This window comes from Mytilus californianus, unplaced genomic scaffold (genome assembly GCF_021869535.1).
Source record: "Mytilus californianus isolate M0D057914Y unplaced genomic scaffold, xbMytCali1.0.p SCAF_19, whole genome shotgun sequence".
NCBI classification, from domain to species: Eukaryota; Metazoa; Mollusca; class Bivalvia; order Mytilida; family Mytilidae; genus Mytilus; species Mytilus californianus.
The window spans coordinates 5,368,965-5,385,240 of NW_026262667.1; the positions used below are offsets into that span (position 1 = coordinate 5,368,965).

General features: G+C 32.8%; 2 protein-coding genes across 2 annotated transcripts; one reads left to right on the plus strand and one right to left on the minus strand.

Annotated features, from left to right (window-relative positions):
* The first annotated feature begins 18 nt into the window (after positions 1-18).
* On the plus strand, positions 19-16,276 carry LOC127727129 (exosome complex component RRP40-like). Its single transcript, XM_052234571.1, has 4 exons — positions 19-210; positions 13,826-13,975; positions 15,277-15,431; positions 15,768-16,276. The coding sequence occupies exons 1-4, from the start codon at positions 19-21 to the stop codon at positions 15,979-15,981; spliced, it is 711 nt and encodes a 236-aa protein (XP_052090531.1). The 3' UTR covers positions 15,982-16,276.
* LOC127727130 (uncharacterized) lies at positions 1,745-3,486 on the minus strand. Its single transcript, XM_052234572.1, has 4 exons — positions 3,403-3,486; positions 3,123-3,192; positions 2,681-3,025; positions 1,745-2,291 (listed from the first exon to the last, which is right to left on the minus strand). Exons 1-4 carry the CDS (start codon positions 3,433-3,435, stop codon positions 2,032-2,034), a joined length of 708 nt encoding a protein of 235 aa, XP_052090532.1. The 5' UTR covers positions 3,436-3,486; the 3' UTR covers positions 1,745-2,031.

Genomic DNA, 16,276 nt, shown 5'->3' on the forward strand with positions numbered 1-16,276 from the left:
CAGACTTTAGGTTTTAAAATGGTGGACCATGCTGGACATGTGTATTTGCCCGGTGAATTAATTTGCAATTTAAAGGAATCAGAGAAAACATCGAAAATTTTAGTTGGACCAGGCTTAAGACAAGAAGAAGAATCTATAATTGTTACGAAATGCGGCTTACTCCGCTTCAAAGAACCAAACTTTTATTGGATCGATTCTCATCTAAAACGGGTACATGCGGGTTACACTAATGACTGGACCGAATACAGGACATCTCGGCACACTACAAACTCGGGACATGTTAAACTCGGCATAGTACAAACTCGGTCTATACAAACTCGGCACATTACCAATACATAATCGGCACATAAATGAATATATTTATGGAAATGATTCATAAAAAGCAATTTTATATAATAATTACGATGAGAAAAAAATAACAATATTTTTTTAACCATAGGTGAGAAATTGAACATATTATAGGACAGAAAGTCATATGACAAAAAGTCACTAGTCAGTTCTGACATAAATAAGAAAACACTTAATATTAAAAAAAATGTGTTTTACTTTTATAAATAAAGCAACTTTTTAATTAAATTTTACTTAATAAATATCAATAATGATAAAAAAGTTGTTTATGCCTAAAATCTGATAAATGTTCATTTATCAAGGCTAATAAACCTAAACTGTTAAAATGGATACATGTTAATGTATTAATAAAAAGAAAACATTGCAAGATCTTTCTCTTATATATTCAAACAAATGTTAAAAAAATATTTGTGACTTTTTTTGTTCTTTGACTTTCTGTCCTACATTCTTTTTTTTCTGGTCATTGATATATGCTATGCATATTTAAGGTGATGCAGTCCTATCCAAAATTGTGGCACTCGTTTTTCCCTTATCTAGATCGTATGTCGTAAAACAAATGCACATATTAATGAAAACATTCAGTTACCAGGAGGATGATAACTTCCGGAGCACCTGAGATCACCCCTAGTTTTTGGTGGGGTTCGTGTTGCCTATTCTTTAGTTTTCTATGTTGTGTCATGTGTACTATTGTTTGTCTGTTTGTATTTTTCATTTTTAGCCATGGCGTTGTCGGTTCATTTTCGATTTACGAGTTTGACTGTCCCTCCGGTATCTTTCGTCCCTCTTCTATAACTGATAGATAGTAATAAAAAATGACGACAAATCATTGTGTAAAGGATTGAAAAAAGGTGGCCGTTTCTACAGATCTCTCGGGTGATATAGTTGTTAGTTTGATATTTTTGATCAAGAAAAAAATAACCAGAAACAACACTTCTTAATTGTAATCGGCAGCATTTCTGATAGACCAGAAAGGATTTTAAATCATCAGAACACTAGAAGAAACAACAGTCTTAACAACTTGTAAAGAAATTAGGGTGTATATGGAAAGATTAAATGTTCAAGATTTTAGGAGTTATCCATATTCGAATGGTTTCTTTCAAATAAATCATGTTCAGTGATTTAGTTCTATTATCACCATCGCAATAATAATTTCATCAAATATGATAGTTTTCAATAAGAACCTATCTATTCAATGGAGAGTTGTCTCATTGACAATCAAACCATATCTTCTTATATTTATTAATCAGACTTTTTTTTTTGGTTAGATTGCTGCCTTACTTGGCGTATACCATGCATCTCTTATTTTTATTGTGTCATCAGTGTATTTTAATTGGAGTAACATGGAGTAAAATTTCTCTGTAGTCCTTTTTTCAATGATTGATAAAAAGCAGCATAATCAACTGACCAGAACGTTTATTATCAATGAAGTATTTTCAATGAAGTAAATACATATAAACAGATTATGTACTAGATCTCTCTCTCTCTCTCTCTTTCTCTCTCTCTCTCTCTTCTCAATAGGAAAACACATTAAATAATTCAATAAATAAATCATATATCAACTAATGAACCATTCACAAAAAAAAACACACACACAATTCCTATAAATACCATACAGACACTAAATGAAAAGTTAACGACAAATACAAATGTCACTTCCTGCATTCTTTGTATTGGCAGCAGTGATCAGTCATCTGATGGACCGTACACTTTACTGCATTCCCTCAACAATTGTGTCACAGTTTTTTCGCCACTATCGTACTCTTCCCAGAACTGGTGGAGCCGGCCTTCCAAATCCTTGAAGCGGCGTCGCTGATGTCTGAGAACCTGTTCCTCAGATACCAATCTTAGAGTAAGATCCACGATCTCAGCTTCTCTCATTAACTCTGGTATAAGGACATAAAAGCTTACATTTGACTTTCCAGAATTTATGCGTGTGTGCCACCCTATAAACAACATAAATACATACATTAATATTTTTTAAGGTTTGTATATGGGGGTATAATAAAGTTAGCATGTAAGTTCCTACTGTAAAGATACCATTAAAGTTAAATTGTATTCAATAATAGCAGTTCGATTTTACCAGGCATAATTTTTGAATTTTAATTTAGACCAAGGGTTAATCATTTATACACCGTGGCTGCGTATTTCTATAAACCCCCCTGTGATTTAAACTAATATAAATCAAGAAATATGTACATCATACAGAAATTTAAATCTAATGTTTATTTATTTAATATTGGCGTTGTTAAGATTCACGTAAGAAAGATTGTTGAATAATATATAGACGTTTGGTTTATGAGTATTGCTCTTAGAGAACATAATATATGTATACCTTCAACATCATTATTTGTGCGAATGGAATGTTGGAAGATTGACCATGTTCTTGGACACCAATATCGACCTTCGAACCATGTTGAACTGATGTATACAACGAGCTCTTTTAATTCCTGGGAGTTTGCACGTTCTTTCAGTGTATTGAAAGCTGGTCTTATACCCGAGTGAGGCAAGAAAGGCAGAGCCATCAACGTACGGATGTATCTATATTCCACTCCTCTTGAGCTGTACGTTGTTTTCAGTCCCAAATCTTGAACTTTCCGCCAAATGGCTTGACCGAAATGGAAAGCACAACCTTTGATGCTTGCATTTGGAAAGATCTGTCGTATTGCTTTCCAAGCACCTGTTAAGAGAAAATGAAAGATTAAACCACTTACTAAGTCACTAGCAATTCTATGTATTGTTAATTTAAAGTTATTTCGATTTATTTTTCAATTTACCTTTTTCAAAGTCCAAGCAAAACCCTTCCACATGGAGTACACCAATCTTCTTCTTCAAACATTCAAGAACCTACATGTATATATAATAGGAGATTTAGATACAAATATATCAGGGGTACAAAGATACAACGAAAGATATACAAAACATTCTATATATGTAAAGTGTACATGTTTTTAATTTAACCTTCAACTTTCAAATTTAAAATGGTTAAACGTCACATTGACGCATCAGAAAAAATTGAAGTCGATAACAAAAAAAAATGACGATTATGAAACTTACAGGTTTGTAATCTTTTGTCTTCTTTCGAGACATGAGCACGAAGACCAGTGGAACCTGCTTCAAACTGTCTCCCTTTTTAATGAAGGCGTGCAATTTTTAATGTTTATCTAACTTTTTATAGAAAAAGAAAAAGAAAAAAATGAATTTCAGCGTAAAAATATTAAATACAAACACAAATATTTATTTATTTATTATGCACATTTATACCCCTAGGGGTTGGAGGAATATATAAACTATACAATACAAATATATACACAAACAATATATATGCAGAAATTATAACAGATTAAACATCATATATAAAGTAGTATATAACAGTATTATTCATGCAGGTTTTTTGTCTTCTCTCCTTTAAAAGTGCAAGTGATTTTTTTAATGAACGGAACAGTAAGCTGCATAATATCAAATGAAGATAGAAGTAATTGTACTAATCTATCTTTTTCAGACAATTTAAAGTATTATGGACATATTTTATCTATATCTTTTTCAAACTGATTACGTAAAGATTTATTAGTTTTACATTTTAAGAAAAAGAGGGTTTCATCTTCAACCTCATTTGTATCACAGTGTTTACATATTCTTTTTTCTCTTTTAACTCTTTTATACCTACATCTCTCTATTTTCAAGAAATTGTCACTTGCTCAATTTTACATAATGATTTTCTATTTTCAAAACTATTTTTAAAAGACGTTTTTGTCTATTGGCACAATAATATATCTGATACATTTTTATTGGACCGAGTTTGTAATATGCCGAGTTTGTAATGTGCCGAGTTTGCACTATGCCGAGTTGACATGTGCCGAGTTTGTAATGTGCCGAGATGTCTTGCTTCGACTGGACCGAATGACAGGACCGAATGACAGGACCAAATGAAAAATGCTAATAACTTTTTTATTTTTCATAGGATTAATTTCAAATTTAAAATATAATAAGATTTCATCATTTAATATATAAATTTATAAGAAAAAATTATATTTTTTTTCAAAAGCTTGCGAAAACGTGACCTGACCTACGATGACAATGACAGGACCAATATCGAGAATGACAGGACTAAATGAAAATGCTAATAACTTTTTTATTTCTCGAAGGATTTGTTACAAATTTGAAATTTAATTAGATTTCAACATTTAATACATAAATATAAGAAAAAAATAGAAAAAAAAATATCAAAGCTTGCGAAAATGTGACTAATCATTTGGTCGTGGTTTTTTCCTTCCTGACTTTTTGTCGTTCCTTTTCAAATTTCTCTTCGAAAGCATTCTAAGATTCATAATTTTCGGTTTATTCTCACTTTCATCACCTATGAATATTTTCGCTGCCATTATATGATAACACTGCGTAGTCGATGGACACTGACATGTTTCTTTCGGCAGAAAGGTTACAGCATATACAGTACCTTGGGTTCCCTTCACCATAAATGCTTTCTGCTGTTGCACAAATGTAACATTGCCATTTTCGACTGTTAGACGGGCTAGCGATTTTTGTGAAAGATTCGTATCCTTAGAAATCACCACATTCGGAACGTCTTCAGACGACACACTATGTTCAGAGTCGGGAACATTACTATGAATAGTCGGACATTGCTCAGTGGTAGCATCACTTTTAATATCCACACTTTGTTCTTCACTTTCGAATGGCACACTTTCAGATATATTTTCGGATTCTTCATGATCTTTTTTGACACATTCTCCTCTTAACGAATCTATTTCCGACATCACATGTTTCACTATATCATCGGGTTTAATAACACGTTTCGGTATGCAAATTTCGTCTTTCGGAATGAGTGCATGAATAAATTCTGGTCTCAAACGTTTATTTCCCACTCCTGCTAATCCTCTCTGAATTTCGGTAAAGTAGTAACACTGAAGGTAGTACATGGATAACACAAAGCAATCAACGGGAAGCTCCTTATACTTGTTCAGTCGTTTAATAACGGCATTCATACTCTCACACGGATTGTTAGTAACTCCAGAAAACGGATCATAAAGATTATCATACTTACTGATTATCCACTTTCCACAATGATATAATATATCCTTTTCAATTTTGTTGAAGTATGTAACAAACGGTTTGGACCACTTCACTATTAGCAACTGCTTTTTCTCCTTGAATTCTTCATCACTATCACAACGCAGTAATTCCCTAATATTAGATAGATAAAAGGCAATGTTTGTTTGATCGGCACCCATCTTCTGTAGGTTAAATTTGGCATCACCAATCAAATGGTTCCAACACATTATGATATCGCAGTTCGGGAAATTCTTTTCTATTGCATTTGATAATCCTGGTTCACGGTCAGTCACAAACGGTACACACTTCCTATATAACTTTGGAAACACTGATGACACAAAATCGAAAAATTTCGAATGAACCTTTTCTTTTTTCCTTCCATGTATGAGAAATGCTACTGGCATGATAGGGCGATCCTCAAATATGATATTACGGAACACAAGAGGAGACACATAAAAATCTCCGAGTTTAAATGTTGTATCGTAGAAAAATAGAAACGGTTGATCATCTTCAGTATTTACGTCCAGTAGCTGATTAACTATCGATATCATCTCCGGTAAAGCTATTATAGAAGTTAAGTCAGGGAACACGGTAATTTCTTGAATATAACCCTCCATGTGGTAAGCTAACAACATCAGATTGTAAATGTCATCTTTACTAATTCTCTTCTGTTCGTTCACTTTTCGCACGATATTTTCAACTTGTTTAACGTTTCTTGCGTTCATTACACCTTGTTGTACACCAGGAATATCACTATTTGAAATACTGTCTCTATACACATCCATAGCTGTTTTGCCACCTGTTTGCACAACTTTTTCTATTGCTTTCAACACTGAGGGAGCTGTACGAACATATTCCGGTTCATTATCTCTTTCTTTTCGGTTTCCATGAGTTAAAGGAGTATACACATTCTCGTCACCTTCATAATGCACTAGCACTAAATTCTTCTTGTCTTCGAAGTAAAATGCTGTTCTTCTGAATTCTAATGAACCAACTGGTCTGCTCCTCTTACCTGATTGTTGACTTATAGAACCTGGTTGTTTTATCTTAAAATATTTCTTTTCTAGCACAGCACTACCAATTGTCACTTTTTTTAACCCATATTGTATCCACGGATATTGGTCACACTTCCAATCATCGGAGTTTTCACATTTTATTAAATAGACCTCGTTGGCTTTCGGCTTTGCTGGTGGCATGTCTGAAATACAAGATGTTTCGAGATTACTCAAAATACTTACAATGTCATTGTGATAAAGCTGCTCTGTTACGGTGTAAAGTGTCACACCACCACCTACTAAAATTCGTGAAGGAGAGTTAGAAATAAAAGCATGTGAACTATTAGATTTATGATTTTGAAGCAAATCCTTAACAAAACAATAAATATTAATTAGTTTCACTTACAACGATCAGGACACCGTTGGTAGTCAACGTTGGTCAGGTCAAGTTTTTTTTATCCAAAATTATTTTATTATTCTCGTATATTTATGTTTAACATGGTGACATCTTATTATATTTTGAATTTGAGATAAATTCTTTGAGAAATAAAAAGGTTATTAGCATTTTCATTTGGTCCTGTCATCGCCGATGTTGGTCAGGTCATTGTCAACATTGGTCAGGTCACATTTTCGCAAGCTTAAATATTTTTTTTCTCATTTTTTTCTTATATTTATGTAAAACATGCTGAAATCTTATTATATTTCAAATTTGAGATAAATCCTTTGAGAAATAAAAAAGTAATTAGCATTTTTTTCCGGTCCTGTCATTGTCGAGGTTGGTCCTGTCATTATCAGCGTAGGTCAGGTCACGTTTTCGCAAGCTTTTGAAAAAAAAATATATTTTCTTTTTAAATTTATGTATTAAATGTTGAAATCTAATTAAATTTCAAATTTGAAACAAATCCTTCGAGAAATAAAAAAGTTATTAGCATTTTTTTCCGGTCCTGTCATTCTCGATATTGGTCCTGTCATTGTCATCGTAAGTCAGGTCACGTTTTCGCAAGCTTCTGAAAAAAAATATATTTTCTTTTTAAATTTATGTATTAAATGTTGAAATCTAATTAAATTTCAAATTTGAAACAAATCCTTCGAGAAATAAAAAAGTTATTAGCATTTTTATTTGGTCCTGTCATTCTCGATATTGGTCCTGTCATTGTCATCGTAAGTCAGGTCACGTTTTCGCAAGCTTCTGAAAAAAAATATAATTTTTTTTTTTAAATTTATATATTAAATGATGAAATCTTAATATATTTCAAATTTGAAATTAATCCTTTGAAAAATAAAAAAGTAATTAGCATTTTTCATTTGGTCCTGTCATTCGGTCCTGTCATTCGGTCCAGTCATTAGTGTAACCCGGTACATGCTTAACAAAGGGAGATAACTTCCATCTTTAAAAAATAAAAACAGAGGGAATCATCAAGTGTTATTTAAGCCAAATTAAGGGCATACGATACAGTTTCGATACCATGATGAATTTTTTACGCAAATTTGCATACAAGCTATTTTTCACCTAAGCAATTCAAATATGTAATAAAAAATATACCTTCATGTGCTACTTTAAGAGATAAAAGGGGTCGAAGTTTTACACATTTACTTAAACAGGTTGGGAACAAACCCTCTATATGGTGTTTATACCTTTATAGAGGGATAATCCTTCTATAGAGGGATAAAATGAACCCTCTATAGAGGGGTATTTTTGTTTAAACTGGATTTAAAGCAAAATTGGGCATATTGGCATTCTCTACTTATTATGACAGTAAACTGCAACATTTGATGCACCAATTGGTGAACTTAGTTTAATATGCACGTGCCCAGTTTACTGCTAAACTGACTGAATATACAATCTATTGTTCACCATGATTGTTAGCTGTGATGATCAGGTAAATTCTACTCAGTTATGCCTCACTGAACAGAATTTCTATTGTTAGATTTAACATAAAATTTAAAGGTCAACTGTCCCTTTTGTTGTTGATGAGGAGTTCAGATAGGTATACAATAGATTGCAAGTTCTGTCACTTTAGCAGAAAACTGGGCATCCCAATTTGTAGTAAAGTGCAATTATTGATGCATATAATGCTATAGATTATATCCAATATAACTAGAAAATGCCAATATGCCCTATTTTGCTTTAAATCCAATCTAAACAAAAATACCCATCTACAGAGGGATCATTTTATCCCTCTATAGAAGGATTATCCCTCTATAAAGGTATAAACACCATATAGAGGGTTTGTTCCCAACCTGTTAAACTCTCGGTTTTTTGGACATTTCTATCCTTTGCCCTTTTAACCCTTTGGATAGACACACCTTACTTTTTTATTTCAACAGATAATAAGCGGATTTTTGTAAATACATTATGAAAATCTTCTGTACATGAATAGACTCTTAATATGTGCAACAATTCTTTGGAAATAGTTAATTTTTAGCAAAGTTTCAGGATTTTAGGAAAAAACGGCATTTTTTGCAGTATATATAAATATGTCAAATTTTAAATTCATTGTTGACTTTTTCATTAAAATTGGTACAAATAATCTTCATACGTAATCAAACCTAATGCCATTTTAAAAAAGAGGGGTCCATGTGCTAGTTATTAAGTTAAATCAGTTTAAATCATAAAAAACGGTCGAAAAATGCATCTTTTCCCGATATGTCACAGTTTGATGTTGCGAAAATAACATTTTATGTTAGCAACGTCATTACCTCCTCTGTAACTGTATTGTATGCCCTTTAGTCAAAGTTTTCTAGCAAAATTAGTATTGAATTTAAAGAAAACTGAAAAGGGTTCATTCATTCAGGAAAATTGACAAATAAGGCCATGTTTTCTGACACCATATGGACAGGTTTTAACTTTTTTTATGACATAGCAGGACCTAGATATATAAGATAAAAATGCATTTTGTGTTTCAACCGACCATGCAAGACCCTCATGGGTAGTCAAGGTCGTTAAAAAAAACCTCGACGTCGTGTTTCAGAACTTTTTTTTTTTTTTTTTCTGTTTTTTTCTGTGGATATTTGCATTCCTTCTGAACCTGCAGAAGGTGTGAAAATAAATAAACTTACGTTGGGAAAAATGTTTCAGATATGAAAATAAAAAGATGCGGCATGATTGCCAATGGTAATGAGACACTTCTCCACCAGAATCCAAATGACGCAGAAGTCAACAACTAGATTGATTGATTGATTGTTGGTTGCTTAACGTCCAGTGGCAAATATTTCATGCATATTCAGGACGATCAACAACTAGAGATCACTGTACTGTTATATTTATCTTTTTAATACTGGTTAATGAAATCATAACAGTGTTAAATGGCTGGTAATTATCACGTATGCGATTTTGACACGCCTACATAGCTGATGAATATTCATGATTTTATAGATAAGAACAGCACTTGTAGCCTAAAACTGGGAGTTGAGTTAGAGATCTGAGGCATCCATGTAGATATGTAGCTGATGAAATATATAATTCGAACGGAAATATAGTTATGCCCCCGCCATAGCGGTGGGGGCAATAAGTTTTACCCATGTCTGTTTGTATGTACATACGTCCCAAAATTGGTTTCCATTCTCTTAACTTGAGTTTGCCTCAACCAAATGTTATGAAACTTATATATAATGCTTATTACCACAAAACACAGATCAAGTTTGAATTTTGGTGGCGTCACTTTAACCGTTCTAGAGTTATGCCCCTTTATAAATGGAAAAATTGCAAAAATTTTCGTTTCCGTTCTCTAACTTAAGTTTGCCTCATCCAAATGTTATGAAACTTATACACAATGCTTATTACCACAAAACACAGATCAAGTTTGAATTTTGGTGGTGTCACTTTAACCATTCTAGAGTTATGCCCTTTATAAATGGAAAAATTGCAAAATTTTTATTTTCTTCTAAATATCAAGTAATTTTTATACGACCGCAAAAAAAATTTTGTGGTCTTATAATGGTATGACGTTGGCGTCGTCGTCGCCGTCGTCCAAAGACACATTGGTTTTCGCACTCTAACTTAAGTTTAAGTGAATGGATCTCTATGAAATTTTACCATAAGGTTCAATACCACAAAAGGAAGGTTGGGATTGATTTTGAGGGTTATGGTAGCAACAGTTAAGGAATTAGGGGCCCAAAAGGGGCCAAAAATAAGCATTTTTGTAACTTCCAGACATGACTTGTGTGTTAGTGTATGGATCTCTCTGACATTGTACCACAAGGTTCCATATCACAAAGGGAATGCTGGGATTGATTTTGGGGGTAATTGCCTCAAAACTTTAGGAATTAGGGGCAAAAAAAGGGGCAAAAAACAAGTATTTTTCTAGTTTCATGACAATAACTTGTGTGTAAGTGTATGGATCTTTCTGAAATTTTACTACAAGGTTCCATATCACAAAGGGAAAGCTGGAATTGAGTTTGGGGGTAATGCCCAAAACGTTTAGGAAAAAAGGGCCAAAAAGGGGCCAAAAATAAGCATTTTTCTAGTTTCCAGACAATAACTTGTGTTCAAGTGTATGGATCTCTCTGAAATTGTACTGCAAAGTACCATACCACAAAGGGAAGGCTGGGATTGATTTTGGGGGTAATTGCCTCAAAATTTTAGGAATTAGGGGCCAAAAAGGGGAAAAAAACAAGCATTTTTCTAGTTTCAGGACAAGAACTTGTGTGTAAGTGTATGGATCTTAATGAAATTGTACTACAAGGTTCCATATCACAAAGGGAAAGCTGGGTTTGAGTTTGGGGGTAATTGCCCTAAAAGTTTAGGAATTTGGGGCCAAAAAGGGGCCTACAAACAAGCATTTTTCTAGTTTCCAGACAATAACTTGTGTTCAAGTGTATGGATATCTCTGAAATTGTACTGCAAGGTACCATACCACAAAGGGAAGGCTGGGATTGAGTTTGGGGGTGATGAATCATAAGGGGGTTCAAAAAATTGGGGGGGGGGGTATTTTTTTTTCCTTAAAATTTTCCATTTTAAATTGGTTATTTCTGATTTATATATAAAAGCAAATAATAATGATATGGTTTGAATAGGTAAATTAAAATTTTTTAAGTTCTTAGACCACATTCATTCTGTGTCAGAAACCTATGCTGTGTCAAATATTTAATCACAATCCAAATTCAGTGCTGTATCAAGCTTGAATGTTGTGTCCATACTTGCCCCAACTGTTCAGGGTTTGACCTCTGCGGTCGTATCAAGCTGCGCCCAGCGGAGCATTTTATTAAAATTGGAGTTATCTTCCTTTGTCCATGATTATAGTTGAATCAACCACAATCAATGCTTTATACAATGCAATGTTTAATTTTGACTTCCACTGTTAAAACACAGATCAAGTTGAATTTGGGTAGTGTCACTTTAACCATTTTTGAGTTATGCCCCTTTATAAATTGAAAGATTGCAAAATTTTTAGTTTCCATTCTGTAACTTAAGTTTGCCCCAACCAAACATTATGAAACCTATACACAATATTTATTACCACAAAACTAAGATCAAGTTCAAATTTTTTGTTTCCGTTTTCTAACTTTAGTTTGCCTCAACCAAATGTTATGAAACTTATACACAATAAAATTGAGAATGGAAATGGGGAATGTGTCAAAGAGACAACAACCCGACCATAGAGCAGACAACAGCCGAAGGCCACCAATGGGTCTTCAATGCAGTGAGAAACTCCCGCACCCGGAGGCATCCTTCAGCTGGCCCCTAAACAAATACAAATAAGTATACTAGTTCAGTGATAATGGACGTCGTACTAAACAATGCTTATTACTACATAATACAGATTAAGTACGAAATTTGGTGGCGACACTTTAACATTCTTGAGTAATGTCCCTTTATAAACATGAAAATTGCTGAATTTTTCGTTTCCGTTATAAAACTTATACACAACCATTCTAGAGTTATGCGTGTTTACAAATAGAAAAATTGCTGAATTTTTAGTTTCTGTTCTCTACTTAAGTTAGCCTCAACCAAATGTTATGAGACTTACACACAATGCTTATTACCACAAAACTCAGATCAAGTTCAAATTTGGGTAGCATCACTTTTACCATTCTTCAGTTATGTCACTTTATAACTATATGATATGCAAGCGGGGGCATCATCTGTGTCCACGTATCCACATTTATTTTTAATATAACATGCCAAGCGAGTAAAAACACGGATCTACCAGTACGGCCTTCAGCTAGATGTTCCCTTCATGTAATAATTGTTGTGAACTGTATTGATTGATATGGACAAAAGAAATCTGGACAATAATCAAGGATTTGTATTTGATTTGATTTTGTCACTATACAAATCCTTGTAATAATACATGATTTAAACTGTGTTACTGAGTGGACCGTATTGCATGAAATTCAGGTGTTTGTTTATTTTACTTTCTGCAAGCTTGAATTTTTTTTTATTCAATTTCTAAATCAAATTTTTTTAATTTTTCTGAAACACACAATTCATATAACTTATATTATTATGTCAATCATAACATAGGTAGTGCCATAGCTTAAAACTTTTCCAGGTGCTCAGGTTTGTCTATACTCAAAGTATTTTTATTTATGTTTAAACATGCTATATTTGTCAATACCCTCTGATGTGATGTACATGTATGTATCTACTGACAATAAAATAGTTTAGGCAAAAAAAAAAAATATAATTATTTTCCTCCTCCCTACCTATTCTACATTTTCATGCCTACCCTTCTTACTTTAACTCATTTTATGGGATTTTTGGTTAAGCATTGTTAAAGTTCAGAATATTTTCATTTTCCATATAGTCTATGTCATGTATGTAAACTATAAAAAAAAAATTTTTTTTTACCTACTTACATACCCTTTTTATTTCTGGGAAACAGGTAACAAGTATATATTTTTTTGTATGCAAAATCTTATGTGTCAAAACCCATTCAGTCCAGAATTCTGGCATTATTTAAAACCACAGCCATCTATTTGTCTCTCTGTACAGAGGCCTTGTAAAAGTTTGCTCCCATAAGGCTTTGAAACTTTACTCAAATATTATATGCTTAATTTTAGGCAACAATAGTTTACTGATGTTCAAATCTCTAATTGAATAAGAAGATACAAATCAAGGTATCAAACTTTAACTGATTGAATCACATGAACCCCATATGGAGCAAGGCCAAGTGTGTGGACAGAGTATCTCCTGCTATATATGCGTCACCCATCATGCAAATCCATGTTCAGTCAAATGTCTCAATCTGAAATAGGACATAATCATGTAAATTAGCCTGTATAGACATTTTCTTTCAATTGAAATGATAGCTGTCAATCAATGCAATCAGGTAGCAAACATGGGAATTTTTTTTATTTTTAGTAAGAAATGCTTATAAACAGTTACCATCTTAAAATGTAAAATAGAATTGGATGGTTCTAAACTTATATCACATTCTAAAGAGAAGATAAATTTCAAGTGTATTTTGTTTTAGTATGTTGCTGTTAAGGGAGATCCAATCATAGGGATAGTTACAGCTAAGGCAGGAGATGTGTTTCGATTGGATATTGGTAGCAGTGACTTGGCAACTCTGTCGTACTTGGCATTTGAAGGAGCAACCAAAAGGAACAGACCTGACGTGAAGGTAATGTTGGGTGCCATATTGATCAAAGAAATATCGGAGAATTATTTAAGTTCATCTCAAAGAAGTAATCCAAATTTGAAAATTACCTAACATGATCTTAGATTTGCCAAAATATACTTAAGGAATCTGATTACAGTAGTTGTCGTCTGTTTATGTAGTTCATACGTGTTTCTCATTTCTCGTTTTTATATAGATTAGACTGTTGGTTTTTCCGTTTGAATGGTTTTACACTAGTAATTTTTTGGGGCCCTTTATAGCTCGCTGTTCGGTGTGAGCCAATGCTCGTCTGTTTATGTAGTTCATACGTGTTTCTCGTTTCTTGTTTTTATATGGATTAGACCGTTGGTTTTTCCGTTTGAATGGTTTTACACTAGTAATTTTTTGGGGCCCTTTATAGCTCGCTGTTCGGTGTGAGCCAATGCTCCGTGTTGAAGGCCGTACCTTGACCTATAATGGTTTACTTTTATAAATTGTAACTTGGATGGAGAGTAGTCTCATTGGCACTCATACCACATCTTCCTATATCTATTAAGGTAAAAGCTGTTAAAAAAAAATTACAATGGCAAAAAACCATGACAAAACTTTAATACATGTATTTGTCTTTTGTTGTGTCAAGTTTACATTTTGATTAGAAACTTGTGTACAAACTCAAGAAACATTATATTTCTTGTCACTAGCTATAAGAAAACTTTCTACAATTATTGTGTTGTTTCCTGGGTGTTAAAAATTTCCTTAAAGGAATTATGTATGAGAAACTGCATAAAATTTGTATTTTTCTTGAAATAGGTTCGTCCCATAAAAGGTGTCATAACATTGAACATTTGGTTTTTTTCCCGGATACCAAGTACTTTGAGCACTGCAATACCAAACATAACACCCCAATACAATTTTAACATAAAAAATAAGAAACCCTGTGCATCATTATTTACTACATGACCTTACTTATGAAATACTGTTAACACATTGTTAATTTGAAGGATGAAATTTAATGACAGCTATGTTAATTTTTTTAAATTTATCAAAGTGTTTGGAGGTGATTCTTTCGATCAAATACCTTTCGAGAAATAAAAAAAAATGGGATTCCTGGATTTTTTACTTAATGTTTAAAAAAAAACCTGTAAAGAAGTTGTTGATTTGCATTCAAATCCAATTCTTAAATTATCTACAATTCCAGATTCTTTGATTCATGAATGAGAATAGATGTGTAACTGACAGTATAACCATGACTATTTTGAGATGTATAGGTCTTGATGAATACTATTTTGACTGTATATATACATGTATGTGGTAATTTGTTTAAGGTTGGTGATATTGTATATGCTAAATGTATGGTGGCTAATAAAGACATGGAACCAGAACTAGTGTGTATAGACAGTAATGGACGTAGTGGTGGACTTGGTGTCATTGGTAGAGAGGGAGGATTTATGTTCCAAACATCATTAAATTTGATAAGAAAGTAAGACTTCAAGGGGAGATAATCAGTATTTAAATTTCTAAATGAAACTTGATTGACAGATGGGTGCTTATTACATGTACAATAACAGCAAATATAACATGCATATTCAGGGTGAAATGTAAATTGTCTGATCTTTAGTTCCCCAATATGAAAGTTAGTTGCAGTTCCTTTAAATACTAATAAAAATTTTAAAAATATATGACAGCTAAAAATTCCTTATACTGTACATACTTCTTTTAACACTGACTTTTTCTTAAAAAAAACCCACAAATTCTAAATTAACTATGAATATTCATGTAAAAGTGTTTTTATTACCTATTTTTATTCTATTTTCAGACTTTTAAGTTCAGACTGTGTTTTACTCAAGACACTTGGTAATGGCATGCATTATGAAGTTGCAATAGGAATGAATGGTCGAGTTTGGGTCAAAGCCAAATCTGTGTCACATACAATTGCTTTGTGTAATGCTATAAGTGCTGCAGAATACATGTCAAATGAACAAATCAAAGCTATGTGTAAAAAACTGACTAATGCTTTAGCAGGGTTTTGAAACAGGCTGGAGAAATAGGAATTGACATCAGCATCATGCATGATAAGTTCAATGGCCTTTGAAAAGGCCATGGCCAATATATCAGTTAGTATAGCAATACCGGTATGTCTAACTGCGATTGTACCTTTAATGAATTGCACATCAGTAAAAGGATAAAAGCATCCTTGATAGCAGTTTTAACATGGGACTTGATTTGTAAAAACAACGATTTTTATGTTTTACTTTTTGTTGATGAAAACAACACCAGACAGTATGTTATTGTGTATTTATTGTTAACTATTAAAATTAAATATCA